The 18,079-nt window shown below is 34.8% G+C and overlaps 1 protein-coding gene across 2 annotated transcripts in view; it reads left to right on the top strand.

Annotated features, from left to right (window-relative positions):
* LOC114329133 (mediator of RNA polymerase II transcription subunit 28) overlaps positions 1-17,615 on the top strand; it is a 40,528-nt gene extending 22,913 nt beyond the window's left edge. The window contains exons 5-6 of one of the 2 annotated variants that reach the window (XR_007699218.1): positions 1,778-6,426; positions 6,672-17,615. Coding sequence is in view for 1 of the 2 variants with exons in the window: in XM_028278161.2 (XP_028133962.1) it covers positions 1,778-1,800 (23 nt within the window). In the remaining variant the exon portion in view is untranslated. Of the gene's footprint in view, positions 1-1,777 lie in introns of both variants that reach the window. The other variant, XM_028278161.2, reaches the window with a different exon arrangement.
* The last annotated feature ends 464 nt before the right edge of the window (positions 17,616-18,079 follow it).

Below are 18,079 nucleotides of genomic sequence, written 5' to 3'. Positions count from 1 at the left end.
TATTACATATATATTTGTATTGTAACATTTAAACGACCCATCAGAGACGTTGGTCTTTTTTTTTTCTCCACGACTAGAATAATTATTCCATATCGTCGATCGAATCATATTCGAAGTTATTCTACTTCTTCTTATGCAATCCACTAATGGATGTTCGCGATCACGTTTGACCATTTTTCTCTATCCCTTGCAGTATGTATTAGGTCTCCTATGTTTTTTAGTCCTGTCCATTGTTTGACATTACGGAGCCATGACATTTTCTTCCTGCCCACTCCCCTTCTTTCTTCGATCTTTCCTTCAATTAAGGTTTGCAGAAACTGATATCTTTCATTTCTAATTATGTGTCCCAGGTATGCCGTTTTTCTCTGTTTAATTGTGCATAGCAGTTGTCGTTCTGTACCAATTCTTTTCAGGGTTTTTTTATTTGTTATTCGTGCGGTCCAGGGAACTTTAAGGATTCGTCGATAAATCCGCATCTCAAATGCCTCTAGCTTATTCATTGTGTTTAAGTCCATCCTTCCATGCCATATAGGAGCACCGACCATATATAGCATTTCGTGAATCTTAGGCTTAGGTTCAGGTCAAAGTCAGAGCTCGTAAAGACGTTTCTAAATTTTATGAATGCGCTTCTGACCCTTTCTATCCGACATTTAATTTCCATATCCCATATCCAGTCTTCACATAGCCAGGTTCCCAGGTATTTAATTGTCTTACGCGCTCTACATCTTGATTGTTATATGCTAGTCTTGCATTTTGATGTTGACATAATTGACGGCTGATTATAACTAACTTGATCTTTTTTATGTTGATGCTGAGTCCCATGTTCTTGCTATGTTCTCCAATTTTATTAAGAAGGTTTTGGAGGTCTTCTATATTGGCCGCTATTAAGACCGAGTCGTATATTATTGACCCAGGTACAGTGGAACCCCGATAAGTCGGCCTCCTATAACCCGGAAGTCCGGCTAACCCGGATCGATTTTCATCATACAAAACAAACATTTTTTCAGTTTGACTAAGTTTTTTACCAAGAAATGAACATATATACATAAGTATTTCATGTTTTTGCAATTTTAATGGATTTTATCTGTAAGTATACTGTATTTTATTAATTTTTACGATATTCTCCGGCTAACCCGGATTTTCGATAGCCCGGGATCGGCCGCGGTTCCCATTAATCTGACTTATCGAGGTTCGCACCATTTACTTTGATACCACTTTTTCATTCCTCAAGAACTTCCTGGGTCCTGGAAGATACTTTCAGAATATAAATTGAACAGTAATGGGGGAGAAAATGCATGCCTGTCTTGCACCTCTGAGAATTTTTTGAGCTTGCGTTGTTTCGTTATTCACCTTGATCACAGCTGTTTGATTCCAGTAAAGAGCTGCTATGCAAATAATGTCTTTTTGATCTATGTCGAGTTGTTTTAGTGTAGGTACGAGTTTATGATGTACTCTATCGAACGCTTTTTGCTAATCTATAAAGCACATCATTACATATTTCCTTTGATCGTAGCAGTTCTGGGCTAACCTCTGGGTTGCAACTAGTGCTTCCCTCGGACCCAGGCCTTTTCTAAATCCAAATTGTGAGTAACCAGATAACCTTATCGCATTCGAATTGTATATTTGGTCCTTCGAGCCGGATTTTATCCTAAATAGTTTAATAAAAATAACAAACATGTGCCGTTTATAACGTTACAGTATATTTTTATATTGTGTATACATTATATTGAATTTTTCGGGGACAGCTTTGCTTTTTAAGGAAACTCTGATTTTGCAGGTATAACGGATGGTAGAAGGTGACGCGGACGCGGGAGGGGGCGTGGAAGAGGCAGGGGCAGAGGCAGGGGACGTGGCCGTGGAGGCGGGACTTTGCCCGATTACGTCTCTCCCTAATACCCCCTCCCCGACCGGGCGGCGATACTCTCGGCGCTCGGCGAAGACGCGGTCAGCGCCTTCAGCTCCATCATGCTGGAGGAGGAGATCCTGACGGCCGCGATGGGAGGAACATTCTCCAATATGCATGTTTAATCGTAGGACATTACTTTACTGTATTATGCATTGAATTGACCACATACCGGATGTTTTGCTTTTCAAAAAAGCTGTAAGATATTTCATTTAACATCATTTAAACGCTAAATGATCAAAATAGTAAATTATACATTAAAAACTTTCCCCAAATATTGATTGCGTACGAGTATTCAAAGACAGCGTTTGCTAATATCTTTTACTTCCGAACTTCATATACAAGTGAAATTCTAGACAAGAGACAGACATTTTAGCCACTACCACAAAATCATATTTACTACTTGACATTTTCATGCAAAGTTTCTAACCTCAAAAAGGGAACCAATAATGAATCTTTTATCAAAATCACTGTCAAAATTAACTTAGAAGAACAGAATTTGTTGAAAATATTGTTCATTTAAGTCTAAACAGAAACCAGCACCTTGAAATTCACCAAAAACTTTATGCAACCTTTGCGAAGAGTTGTGAATCTTTTTAAAAGTTTCTGTAATGCAATCTTTCAGTTTTTACATAGTATGAACTGGCATTGATCTATAACCATACAAAAATAGGTGTTTTTAACAAAAATTCTGGAATTTAATACTTATACGTACTCTGTAATTATTTGCCATATATATTTTCACATCTCTATAGTAATAGACTTGACTTATTTGTATACCATTTTTTAAATTTAACTGTTGAAAAATGTCATCCGTCAAATGGCATTGTCATAAGCAACATTTGTCAATCTCAAATGTCACCTTGTGGTAGTGGCTAGCTAAATATTGCAATTTTACAGCGTTTTTTAACGATTTTTGATGATTCTTCATTATTAATAGTAAAAGAAATATAAAGAATAATGTTAATAGTGTCTTGTCATGTTAAACGTAGCTAAAACTTAGCTTGTTTATTATTACTGACACCTGTAACTGAGTGATCAAGTTTACTGATGATAATTACTGTTGTTTCTATAGGGCTTTTCATTCATTTGTTTCGAGCTTCTGTCATATGTCGTATAATCCGTGTATATTAATATTATACACAGATTATACAACATATGACATGAGCTCGAAACAAATGACAATCGATGAAAAGCCCCATTCGCTCCGAGCGTTAACAAAGTGTCAAAGCAAAATCGACCGACCTGCTCATGGTGGCGGTTTTTTGAAAGTTTGTAAGGACGCTTTGGGTATGTTCAAATGGGACATTTAAAAAGAATGCCGTGTCACGCTAGTGATATTATGTATTAATATAAACAGAAAATAAAAACACACTTAATCTGATATAAATTCTTCACTTTCCAATATTGATTATCACTTTGATTATGTATACATAACCTCACTATCGCAGTTTATGTCAATAAATCTTTATTAACGAAAAAGAAAATATTTTTGTTGCACTATAAATTACACTATAAATTAATAGCTAATGAATTCTAACAATTGTATTCGGTTACTATCACTTCAAAATAAAATATTCAAGTTTAACAAAATAATTCCATAAGACTCAATGTTAAAACGACCTTACAAAATCTGACAGTGTGTCACGTGACTGTAAATAGAGGGAGACGCTCGGAGCGAATAGGGCTTTTCATCGATTGTCATTTGTTTCGAATTTCTGTCATTTGTTGTATAATCTGTGTATAAACATTATACATGGATTATACGAAATATGACAGAAGCTCGAAACAAATGACTGTGAATGAAAAGCCCTATTGAAATTAACTTAAATTAAATATTTATAATGAGCTCTGGCAAATGTACTAAAATTCATTAGGTATTCATTGTAAGGAAAATAATGTAGACATATTATTTCTTATAGTTCTAAAAGAAATCTAAAACATATCAAAATGTACAGTTAAACAATTTTATTTCATGTTGCTTTACATATCATAATTCATTTGGAGATGCGTTTTCAAATGTCACAGGTTTTTAAACAATACAAATAGCACTTATATTCTTCATTTTTTGTTAAAATGTATGTGGTCAATTCACTAATATACAGGATGTTCAATTATAGTCTAGAGTTCAGTATCTCTATGGCAGGAGGGTATAGAAACAATTTTTAAAGTAAGTTTCCATGGCCAGTACAGGGTCAAGATACGTTATTGGTGTGCAAGTATCTCGACAACTGCATATGTCTCCCGACAACGGCGGTATCACACTCCTGATTATAACTGAACCACCCTGTATACCAATCTAAAAAATTAACATTTACTGGACTTCTTACAAAATAAATTAGCGGTAATCACATTTTTTTGAAGTTATACTTCTTTACGCGCGATATGAGGGTGAATTTTAATAGGATTAAAACCTTTGATCCCGGCGCAGTCGCATTACAACTTTGTTCTGATTGGATGTTCAAATGACATGACAAAAATTATCCAATATGGCAGCTGTGGCACAGCTGTGGGACTGTGGTTTGGTTATGTATGGTTGTTGCGTTTTATAATTTGTAGGAAGAGAAACAACAAACAAAATGTTAGTTAATGGTTATACTGCCTTTTTAAATAGTTTTCATATTATATTTTTGGACTTATTAACATAGAAGAGATGATTGTTGCATGCCAATGTGAAAACCCATCAAACTGTGACTAGCATGAGTGCCGCAAAATTACTGATAAAAAACCTATTAGCTCGAAGGCGTAGAGAACTGTGGATAACAACAATCAACCGGGACGATCTACGATCTCGCTTATTCAAAGCTAAAGAATCTTACACTGGTAAGTGTTTTAAAAATAGTTGATCAAATTTTGTTATCATATTTGAACATAGCCACTTTGCACGATGCAAGTGATTGCGAAATTTATTAGTCGTTATACGGGCTCTGATTGTGTGTTGAAATGATCTGTCAATAATAAATAATTGTTCAATATGAAGGTAAACAAATGTATAATATATTAGTTTTATTGTTGTGAGGACAGAAACAAAAAAGTTTATAATTGTAGTGATTTTTATCATAGGTACTTACCAAAATACATAGTATGTAGTACTTTTATTTACATAATTTGATTACCATCAAAATTTCTATCAATATTCACCTAATATATTGTTTTCTTACTCTATGTTTTGTTGTATTTTTTTCAATTTTAAATCATTTCAATTCAAAATCAAAATAATTTGATTTACATAATTTAAAAATGTCAAAAGTTTAATCCGTTTAGTTAGTCGATCTTCGCACGTAATGACACACTGTCTCCGTGGCGAAGCGTTTAATACGAGTGAACCCCAATACAACGCCAATACCAGCCGCGCTGGTAAGTTGGTTCGAATCCCAATAGAAACTTTTATTTTTTTATTTTTTTTATACATTTTATGATTGTAAGTATATTTATTATATAATTTTATTTTCAGAAAATACGGATTTAGTTAAAAAATTTTCCGACAATTAATGTTCAGAAATCATTTGTGGCATTTTTAATGTGTTTGTGTGTGTTTTATTCTTTTATTATTTTAATTTTTGGGACTGTTTTAATAAAAATGTTTGAGAAGTAGTAAGTATAAATTAGTTTAATATTTAAATAAAATATAAATAAAAAGTATATTAATTTCGTTTATAATCATATAATCATATAATAGAAGTATAACTTCTTACGTGCGTACAAAGTACACACACATTCTTTTTTTATAAATCTTGTTACATTTTTTAAGGATTGTTAAAACATTCAAGATATAGTGTATTCTGAAATATCTGTCAAAATTTGACATATTTGAACATTTTCAGATCCGGTTAAAATTACTTTTCTTGCTTTTCAACGATTATTGAAATTGTTGAATGTATTTCAGTTCGTTCTATTCGGTCTTCTTTTCATTTCGTTAAATTTTATACCCTGTTTTTAAACCAGGAGGATTAAACTCAAAAGACGGATTCACACCCAATAATGTCACTAGAAAAATCACCAATACATCTTCTTTTTTGGTTGATCTCATTTGGCAATCTTGTAATCCTTAAAAGCAAAGGGAGTATAGCTCAGTTGTAGAGCGTTCGATTGGAGATCGAGAGGTCCCCAGTTCGAATCCGTGTGTTTTCTAATTTTTTTTTTATTTTTGGTATTGTTTTAATAAACATTTTTGGAAAGTAGTAAGTAAAAATTAGTTTAGTCTTTAAATAAAATACAAATAACCTGTTGAAAGTATATTTATTTCGTTGAAATCTTAAATAGAAGTATATCTTCTTACGTGCGTACAAAGTACACACACATTATTTTTTTTATACTAATACGTCGCTAAAAACTTCTAAAAACAACTGTTTTTTTAAATAAACGCAGACTAAAAATCTAAAAATTAAAGAAATATGGCAGAAACAAAAATATCGCCGATATAACTTAATTAACCTATGAATTTTAAATGCCATTAGTGTCAAAATTTCATAAATGTCAATAGTGACAAATTTTCATAATTTGGTGGAGTAAACTTACCTGTGGTTGGACCAATTACAAACAAGCATTACGGCGCGGTAAATTTGAATTACTCCTTCTATTTAAAAAACGAGGATTAATACGTCACTAAAGAGTTCTAAGAACAATTGTTTTTTATATACAAGCAGACTAAAAATCTAAAAATTAAAGGAATAACGCAGAAAACACCAAAAACGCCGGTATAACTTAACTAACGTATGAAATGCCAATAGTGTCAAAATTTCATAACAGTGGAGTAAACTTGTCTGAGGTTGGACCAATTACAAACAATCATTACGGCGCGGTAAATTTGAATTTCTCCTCCTGGTTTAAAAACAGAGCATAGTGTTAGATTGGGGAAGTGGCTTAACTCTCAATCCAAGATACAGTGGAACCCCGATAAGTCGGCCCCCGATAACCCGGAAGTCCGGCTAACCCGGACCGATTTTCATCAGATAAACATTTTGATTTTCAATATTTTGTATTTTTCAATTTAATTGTGGCTTATTTCCCATCAAAATAGTTAATTATCAGACAAACCTTTCAACAATAAAAATGTATGTAACATAATATTTGAGAGATAATGTGTATGTGTGTAATTTGAACTATACGATATTAAAAATGACTCATAGCACACGCCGCAGAAACAACAGCCACCTGTCTGTAGTACCTATTCCTTTTTATTTCAAACTGTCTTAGCATTGTTTAGGAAAGACTATTTAAAAAATTCTTTTATAAACAATGGTCTTTAGTTTTCACTGTTCTTAAATAACATTACATCGTTGTGACTGTATTGTGTGTCTTGTATTGTTCGCTTCTGTTTGCTTACGTTTGTGTTTGGTGTTTTTTTTTTAGTAATTTTAATGAGTAGGTACTGTGCATATTTATAAATATATTTCATGTTATTTCAATTCTAACGGAGTTTATCTGTAAGTATACCGTATTTTATTAATTTTTACCATATTCTCCGGCTATCTCGGATTTTCGATAACCCGGATCGGCCGCGGTCCCGATTAATCCGAGTTATCGAGGTTCCACTGTACTTAACTTTCCAAGTCTACTTAGAATTTCTCTCGATGGTCTGAGATTTGAATAACTCTCCTCCTTTAATTTTACAATACAATTTGCGGTTGACGATGTTTTATACAGGGTGTCCCCGAAAATAGTGCGTTCCTTAAAGGTATAGGTAGAAGGCACAATGTAGAGCAAAAAAGTCTTAACATTTTTTCCTAAATTGATCCGTTTGACCAAAAAACGAAAATACATTTTGATATGCAAATTTAAGTCTGGCAACAACGCGCAACTCAAAAGTCTAAAGATTAAAAAAGTAGGTTTGTAGATCAGTTGCATCTGGTAGGTAAAATAATGTAAATATCAACCAAACCCATATCCATTATTTTGCAGGTAGGTACCTACCATGTCAACAACCACAAAAATCACACCTCAAAGTAAATAAACAAAGGGTTATTAGGTTAAATTTCCACAGTCACAGTAAGTTCTTCTAGGCTACGTTGCCATGTCATTCAATTTCATGAAAATAAAAATTCACTTATATGGAGAACAATGTAATTTTTTTTCTTGAAAACGGTTAACTTTAGAAAAAAATGTTATGGGACTTTTTTGTTCTAAATTGTGTATTATATCCATACCTTAAAGGAACGCATTATTTTCGGGGACACCCTGTATATTGTCATGAATTAAAATATATAATGGCAGAAAATGAAATTAACCTAACATAACCAAACTTTTCTAATACTTCATTTTCAAGCCATAACAACTTTCGAATGAATTAGTTTAGATCGACGTATCTTTGATTACCGATTGCAAAAAATTTAATGAAAATTAAATTACAGTGTGTGGCATTAAATGGTGTCTATACCGCTAATATAAAAGAGCATGTCCAGTGAGTGTTACTTTTCTAGTATAAATTAAAGATAGGTTATGCAAGTTACAAGGTAAACTTAAATTTAGTTAATACGAGACGTGATGAAAGTTTGAGCTTAAGCAATATGCTGCGTTTGTGTGTACGCGTCGGTGTGTGCGTGCGTAAATGTACTTGAGCGTAATCGAAATGTACTTTAGCTGTTAATTGTATTCGCCGGTTGTTTTCCCCTTCTTAGTATTATTGTTGAATTTTTTTATTATTAAATAGTTTTAGTTTTGGGGAATAGGTTGACAACTATTTCGACGTTGTGTTTTGATTTGATTGAATGTTAACGCAATATCTTATAATTAATTGCACGGGGAATAATAATAATTACTTTATATTTGATATGGGTTCGTTTTGGAGCAATTTTTGGACTTTGGATTCAAACATAGTCGCAGTTTTTGTTTATCACGTATATTTTGTAACCTAACCTAAATAAATCCTTTCTGTAAAAATACGTACCGGGTGTCCCAATAGGAATGGCTCTCGGCCATATCTCGGGAACCGTTTATAGTACAGCTTTAAGAAAAAAATATTTATAACAAAAGTTGCCTCGGGAAAAGCCTGGAAATTATTTTCATAATTGTAGGTCCACCGCTAGAGGGCGTAATTGAATATCAAAAATTAAAAAATCAAAATTTTACAAAATTTACCTAATGAAAGGGCACTGGAAATCCAATCATCGTATTCTTAATAAAATTCTGCGCATATTTGATTTTACAAGTTTAAGGCCCGGTACTTTATGTCTCCGTTAACAGCCGGTTAGTTAACCGGGGTTTAATCGGGACAGAAATATATGCATAACATAGACATAAACGCAATTATACTTATTATTATATTAATAAATAATAATAATTATAATTGCTTTTATTACAATGCAAGAGGCCCTATGAGGTACTTTTCTGTCCCGATTAAACCCCGGTTAGCTAACCGAGGTTTAACCGGGACATAAAGTACCGGCCCTAAGTCTACCTTTGGAAATAAGAGGTGGGGGTGAGTGGGAACCTTCTTATGAAAAAATGGCTGTAAGTCCGGTTCTGCTAAATATAATTTTGCATACTTGGTCTTGTTGAAATCAGCATATAACCATATATAGTAGCTACTATAGCTACTATATATGGTTATCCAAAGTATACAAAATGTAATGTGCAACATCTCCACGTCTGCCCCCCCCTGAAAATTTTTATATGGGCTCCCGTGCGAGCTTATGTCATATTTTGTTTAATTCGTGTATATTAACATCATACACAGATTATACAACATATGACAGAAGATCGAAACAAATGACTGTGACTAAAAAGCCCTGTAGTGGGAGCACGCAAAATAGAATTCTATTTTAGTGACGTCACGTTGTCTAGCAACCGTCGATTCTCCCATTGTGAAATTCGATTTTGTGACGTCAGCAAAATAGAATTCTGTTTGGCGTGCTCTCACCCCAGTTGTGGAGATTGTTGACATTAGTACAAGGTGTAGGAAAAAATTTACGTGGTAGACAATATAGACTATGGTCTTTTAACAGAAGTCAACAGAAATTGTCTTAAAAATTGTTCCTCCCTGTTAGTTACACAAAAATTTTTACCTACTCCGACATTTTAAGTTTCTCTTTTGGTTCCCTCTTTTGGTTAAGTTTGGTTTTGGTGAGCCGAAAAATTAGAATATGTCTAGTTGTCGGTTCATCAACATATAAATGAACCCACGGTTCTTCGAGGTTCCGTTTTATCCACACTTGGGAATGGGCAGTTATAAGAAGGTATTGAACGACAAATGTTTTAAACTGACCAAAAGGTTTCAATACCAAACGAATTGTACTAGTAATAGTATTATTATTGAGTCAAAATAGTTCTTTTGATTGAGCAATATTTTAATAAATAATGTAGGTAGCATATGATAAGTCATCTTTCCAAAATGTTTTCTCATTTCTTCAAGAGCGGTCGGTGACCACGTTTTTACAAGTTTCTATATCTATAGTAAGGTGGGAAAGTTCTGCCTCACTGATGTCTGTCCAGCCTCTAACGCTTTTCTTCGTTTTATCAACTTCTAAATATATTTTACACACTTTTGGTAAATTTATTTGAAATTATTTTGCTACAACTATGACACAATGAAAATCTATAACATAGAACTAGTTTTAAAGAGAAAAACAAGTAAATTGCCATGTAAAAATTATTCTGTGATATATGTACCCAAAAGGTCACATTTTGGCATATAATTGATATTTAAATAGACTGAAAGTTGAACCGAATTGTTTCTATAGAGGTTAAAATGAATTACTTTAGAAATACGTCATATTACTGTGACGTCATGCTTTTAGTTTGAGGTTATATTGATTTTTATTTAATTACATTTCTACAACTTTATCAATTGTTCAAAAGTCTTGAAGATGTGTCTAGGACTATGATATATTTACGTTCATTTTAATAAGAACTTTCAAGTTTGTTAAAGTTGATCATATCCAAAGCGTTTCAATTGCAAGATCTCGTGGCTCTAACAGGGGATTTTTTACAACACTTATATTTAAAAAATCGCTTCTCACAAGAAATTTATCTTTTAAAACACCTTAAATCATTCATTGCAAGAAAATAGACCAGATAAGTTTACCAAAAGAAGATAAAACACACCGCTTTGAAAAAATCATATGGAATTTGATTTTTTTATAAATAAAACCTACCTACCTTAAGAAATGAAAGCGTGACAGCAAACTATTAATTGGCTTATTAATTGTCATATTCTGGGGTCAATAAAAGCATCAAATGACCCAATTATACACGTGGGTGGTCCGATAAGTACTTAGCTACTCCGCCCGATGGCGTCACTGTCACAAGAGAAATCTACCATCGTGTAATAAATTCTTGTAGACGGCCTATGTCAAAATATCAGCCAAATCGGACTCGTAGCTTTGTTTTGACCGCGTATGTAAGCGGGCGGGTTTGGGGATTTTAAAAAAATAAAAAAAGAGAAATATCAGTTGGTGATTCGACTCTTGTTTTTAGAAGGGAAATCCCGCAGCGAAATGAAAAAGCGCTTGAATTCTGTAAACGGTGACTCTCCTTCGATGGAAACCGTCAAGAATTGGTAACGAGTTTCAACCTTAGAATATAAAAAAACAGGAAGGAATCTGCCATATATCAACAACACCTTAAATTTCTAGCGGAACCGGCCATCTTGAACGTCTGTGGATGACTCATAAGTTTTTGTCAACGAGGAAGAAGGTGTTTGTGTATTGGATCAGCTGTGTGCATAGGCGTACCATCGGGTAAAGCTCCTGTATATGCAATCAATTAACTGAAGTTATTAGTGTAATAAAATGTTATTTAACTGACTTTTCAACAAAACATCATATTAATACGTATTTTCTCTTGATCTATAGCTGTTTGTTTAACATAAAAGATGTAATAAAATCGTTAAGAATTTCTTTTCTTCCCTCATTCAAAGGTACGTCACTGGAGATAGAAAGCAAATCTGACAGCTGATCGCCATTTGCAACCTCCTTCCTGGCTCGAAGTCATTTCGCATTTTACTCCTTCCTGGTTTATTTTACATTGTAAGGTTTCAACGTGGTGGCACGTCGCTTTTTGATAAGTCACTCCCAGTTGCCCCGAAAACGGCTACCACTGAGGATAATGTGAAAGAAGTCCACCATCTCGTATTGGTAGACCTGTGGAGTTTCTACGTTGTTTCATAACCGTCGACGAAACATGGTTCCACTGGTATACACCAGAGACCAAGGAACAGTCGCTACAGTGGACGTCACCCCGCAAACGTGCTTCGAGGAGAGCTTCTTCTTCTTCTTGTGCCACTCCTATCGGAGATTGGAAATCATCAAAGCTACCCTGACTTTGTTTACAGCTGACCTAAAAAGTCCATTAGTGGTGCAGCCAAACCACTCTCTCAAATTCCGCATCCACGACATTCTTCTACGGCCTGGATTCCGTTTTCCCTCTATTTTTCCTTGCATTGTATTTTGAAGTAATGTATTTATGACCTCTCATCAGGTGACCCAAATACTCGAGTTTTCTTCGTTTTATCGTTAACAAAATTTTCTGGGTCTCTTCCTATCCTTCGTATTACTTCAAGATTTGTGATTCTTTCAACCCAACTTATCTTCAGCATTCGACGGTAGCACCACATCTCGAAACACCTTTCGCGGAGAGCGAAACTGTCTAATCGGCAGGAAAGGTGATGGCCATTATTTTGTCACAAGGTGTGATCTATATCCAGTTCCTGGAGAAGGGCAAAACGATCACAGGCCTTTACTATGCCGCATTATTGTCCCGATTCGACGCCGAATTTCAGAAAAAACAATCCCAATTGGGGAAGAAAAAATACTGTTCCACCATGATAACGCTCCGACTCACACCTCCGCTATCGCCATGGCCGAATTGGGCTACAAACTGCTGTTCCATCCAACGTATTCTCCAGATTTGGGCATGTAGGACTTCTTTTTGTTTCCAAACTTAAAAAAGTCACTCGCCGAGCAGAAATTTAAGTCGAATAAGGAGTTCATCACGGCCACGGCAGCCTACTTTGCAGACCTCGAGAAAAGGTATCCTTCAGACGGGTTAAAGAAGAGGGAGCATCGCTGGGTCAAGTGGATCGAGATAAAAGGAGACTAGGTTCAGAACAAAATCGCTACTTTTCCAAAATTTTCGTTTTTATTTTCAAGGCTAAGTACTTATCGGACCGCCCTAGTAGCAGAAGGAAGTACAGTTTGAACTGTAGCCTAAATAAGATAATATATTTTGTTTCTTTTTGCAAATTTCTGTTTATTTATATAGTCGTTTGCTCAGTAGTTATTTGAGGTTTGGATGAAATACAATTTTTATTCTAAATCGAATACTTCTGTCACGGCGTTGTAAACGTCGTTTTATGAAAATTTAGGATGCTCTCAAATAAACACTGACCTGTTTGTTATTTCTATACACATAGTTAAAAATTTTTCATATGTTTTCATTTATTATTTTATAAATATTTAATTTTATACACGATAAGTTCGAGGAGTTTTATGTATTAGCTAATGCTTATATTATTATTAAAGTATAATTCAATAAGCGATGCAGAAGACCTAAAAAACCATCGGGAAAGGAATTATCTCAGTACCGATCATGCGGACATGAGAGAATTTCTTCTCATTTGTTCAATAGAAAAATTTGATTGTTCTTGATAGTTGCATTTTTTTACGCAAATTTTTTATTCCAATTATTGTGAGACTAATTGCTTCCTTTTGGGATGATACGTATTAAGGATGAATAAATAAAATCACGAGGAAGGATTCTTTATTAAAGGATTCTCATTTTTTTTTTTTTCGAATTTGATCGTTATGCTTATTGTATTATGCCCGTGATAGACGAAAGAAGAGGGCTAGGTCGAAGAAGAACGGCATGGCTTAAAACCTGAGAGAATGGTTTAACAGATCATCTGCATCCCTTTTCCGAGATGCCGTCAAAAAATTACTATAGCCAATTTGATAGATACGCTCGATAATCGAGCACGACATATGAAGAAGGAAGATGCCTTGTTATTCTGTACGGTCGGTGTATAGTATCTTCATTTATGCGTGGCATTGACAGTCTTGTTCTTCTTTTATTTAATTTTACTGAACTTTTAGATGTTTTTGATATTAAATTCAGTTCTTTTACTGTTGCTTATCCACAGTTAATGTTGATATCATCTACCTTGAAAAAAGACGGACACTTTATACATAGACTGTTACCACTTATAATATCTCAATTTCTGTAGTTTATATAAAAGTCTACATAGCAATCGTCTAAAGGGCGTAAATATCCAGTCATCTCTGTATAAAACATTGTAGATCTTCAGTAGTTTTTATTTTGTGTCGTATACGATAGATGGCGCTTATGTACTTTTGTCCACTGTATAGTGGATAAAATGATTCGATAGCCTGGTTTTTCTGACTTAGGCTCGATGTACATTTGCGTGTTTTCAAGCTGCGCGCATGCTGCGAGCAAGCTACGTACGATCGCTAGCAGTTCAGCAGTTCATGAGTTGAATTTATTCACTGCACACTCGAGTTAAGCCGCGGCGTGCAAGTGACTTACAAGCGGCGTGGACCAAGAGCACGCCACTTTCTGCTACACCGCCACGTGCACGCCGCTTGAAAACAAGTCAGGCGGTTTGTGATGGATAATGATTCAGTACACGTTGACCGCGCGATCGATTTTAAGGCTAAGGCTCCACGGGCGAGAAATTCACGCTAGCAGTAGCCGTAAAACGAACTTAAGGTTCCACGGAACAGAATAGGAATAGCCGAACTGAACCGACTACGCACAAGTCCTGTAGTCGGTACAGTTCGGCTATTCCTATTCCGTTCTGCGGAACCTTAAGTTCGTTTTGCGGCTACTGCTAGCGTCAATTTCCAGCCCGTGGAGCCGTAGCCTAACGTAGATACAGAGCTGTTTATTTCTGGCGTGTATTGACCCCCAGAAACCGCTCAAACGTATGTTGACGGGAAACTTGGCTTGAAAACAAGCAGCGTGCACGCAACTTAAAAACGCGTAAATGTGTATCGAGCCTTACAGTTCGTTTTGAGCCTACCACTATCTGAAATGCTACAAGCACAACGAAACATGTCATAATTTTAGACAAAAATTGAGCTGAAACCGTTAATTACCGAGAAATTGTTTTCATATAACCTAAACGCAAGTTTTTTATATCTAATTGTAGAGCATATGCCTTTTACGTGTGCATTAATTCGATTTGAAGTTTAAGAAATAGCAGCAAGTCAGGAGTAGCATATTTTCAGATGTAAAAGTTTAGCACACAAATTATTTCTTTGCTGCATCGCTTATTGGAATGAACAGTATAAATCAAAGAACGAAATAATGGTCAGTGATGCATCCGAAAGTATTTAAAATAGAAAGGGAATCAATTTTTCTCTTTCGCACAGCGTTGCCACATCGTTGTGATAATAGGAAATATAGCGAATTCTGAAAATTTAAGGTTGTAGTTTTGTTAATTCATCGGTTCATATGACGTCATTGAATCTCACGTGCATTACAGTTTTAGGCTTTCACGATGCGTCAGTGCCAATTATTTCGTATTTGGTTATAAAAAACGTACTATTAATGACTGCATATAGCAGATAATTATATTTTCTTTTGTGAAAATGCTCAATACACGAGGTGTATGTAATATTATTATTGTATACGTGTTTCTTGCATTTTTATAATAATAATGATAGAAAAATGTGTTATCACCCTTTCCTTTCACTAGCACTGTGATTTTTATTTGTAATGTACGTTGTTCGGCAATATAGATTGGTATGCTGGCGGGAAAAAACATTTGCGTCACTTTGAAATTGTGATTGTTTTACGATTATAGCATATAACTATTAATGCTGTATCCAAATAAGGTCTGTCATGATTTTTTATGTACATATTTGTTGTAATTTTAGCTGCATTATTCCTCTGACGGACACACAGACCACATAAAATAAAATCAAAAATATTTTTAAATTCTTAGTTTGAGTATTTGAGTCAGTAAGAAAAGTTGGTTTAATAACGTTTATTATCTCTTGAATCTTTGCTGGATGTCGAAGAGACATACATGTAGTTAATGAAGAAATATTTGGGAACGTTATTTCTTCGCATGACGAGCAATAATTTCACTTTAGGTATTTCTTAGCGAGGTATATGTTTTTGGTTATGTCGTACAGATTAGGTCGCTGAGATTGAGATCTGGACTAAGTGTTGGTCAATATAACCGCTTAATGCCCTTTTCGTCTTAATAATCTCCGACCACCATGTAAGGTTTCGCGTTATCATCGATGGAAATGCCATTACCATCGGTGGTAAGCCTGAAAGGTATATATGGTATTCTATAACTTGTAATACACTTGGTAAGTGGTGTCAAAACACACAAGTAAAACTTTATTCCGTGAATTGGCGCAGAGACCTAAAACTTGATCCAAAATAGCAGCCTAAAGAAGGTTCGGTGAGCAGCTTAGCTGTTGCTGCATCAGGGGTTATTCATAGAAGTGGTCGATAGTTTAGTTATGGATTGGAAGATATGTGTACTTTTAATCTTGTATAATGGTCTCTGGAAATTAGAATTGCTGAATGGGTGTGTGACTGTAGTTTAGTGTGGCTTAAGGAACACCCGTGTGTTGAGAGATCTTAAATATTCAAGGTATGGACAGCAAATGCTCTGGACTAGTGGATTGTAGAGATGCTCGAAAGTGCAGTACAGTCTGAAAATGGCTTCTTCTGCAATTGGTTTGTTCTACAAAATGGTTTTTTTTTAAACAAAAGCCGTGCGCCACAAAATGACATTTATTGGCTGATGGCTTCCTCTAACCTAAAGACATGAATTTTTATTTTATCTCTTTATCAATGGGGGAATGATTACAGTCCTGTTGGACAGGGAAGTGGGCAGCGTGAATGTGTAAATAGCTCACTCGCGCTGCCGCTGCTCATGCTACTGCCATTGCACGGCGCTTCCCAAAAATTCGGTTTTTGGGACGGAAGTCAAAGGAGAGGCAGAGTGAATGCGAGTGAGTATTAGTCATGAGGACATTGCCGACATTGGTGCGAACACTTCACTCGCGTCGATATCGTATTTCAGGCAATATTTCCGACACCGGCATTAGCAGTGGCAAAGGCTGGGTATAAATCCGGCATATGATATACTCGACCATATTGTAACTACATTACAAGTTTTGTTACAACATAAAGTGATTTTGACTTTTTAAATAGGGCTTTTCATTCACAGTCATTTGTTTCGAACTTCTGTCATGTGTCACATAATATTAATATATCTACGTCATACGTTATTGGCATATACCCATGATACAAACCAAAGACGTATGACGTAGATATATTAATATTATATGACACATGACAGACGTTCGAAACAAATGACAATCGATGAAAAGCCCTATAAGACGACAGAAATGACGCTTTATTGAAAATAAGCAGATGAATATGAATTTTATACTTTCAAGCGAATGCACGCTATAAAATGCTATCAATACAGTTACAGTAGGTACATGACAGATGACGTAAATGACGAATGATACTTCTCCGTAAACAATTTGCAGTGATTTATAAATAACACGTTACAATTTCAAAGTGAGCTATATTTTATGCATGCCAGTGTACTTATAAAAGGTCAGTTCTGTGATTGTTTTTTGGGCACATGTTAACATAACATCTTAGTTACCTTTGTAAGTATATTTGGATATTTCTGTATTGTGCTGATTTTTTAGTGTAACGTTACCGAATTTCAAAATTGTGATATAATGAATTTAAATAAATATGCATACTAATATAATTTACTTGTATCCATTCTTCGCTACAAAATGTTTATTTTAGGTGTTTTTTACTATTCGAACGCTCAGTTTTGCCATTGAATTCGGACCGTTTTATATCCTTTCAAACAAGTGAATCAAACAAATAAACCCGAGAGCGATATTGAAATTTTCTACGAAAAAATAGACAATATGTAAAAATCCATTAAAACTCAGGATGTTACAGTTATAATGGGAGACTTAACGCAAAGGTTGGGAAAGAAAAAGTAGAAGGATGTAGAGGAGGATTAGGTCTGGGAAACAAAAACGAAAGGGGTGATAGTTTATAGAATTTTGTCAAAACAATAATTTTGTTATAGCGAATACATTGTTTAAACTGCCAAAGAGAAGACATGCAAGTCACTAGCAGACCAAGAAGAGAGAATTGTAAGAAACCAAATAGACTCTGTGTTATTTATACAAAGATACAGAAACGCAAGTATATCAG

This window comes from Diabrotica virgifera, chromosome 7 (genome assembly GCF_917563875.1).
Source record: "Diabrotica virgifera virgifera chromosome 7, PGI_DIABVI_V3a".
NCBI classification, from domain to species: Eukaryota; Metazoa; Arthropoda; class Insecta; order Coleoptera; family Chrysomelidae; genus Diabrotica; species Diabrotica virgifera.
The sequence above is the reverse complement of the archived record's forward strand: the minus strand, read 5'-3'. Positions and strand labels throughout refer to the sequence as shown.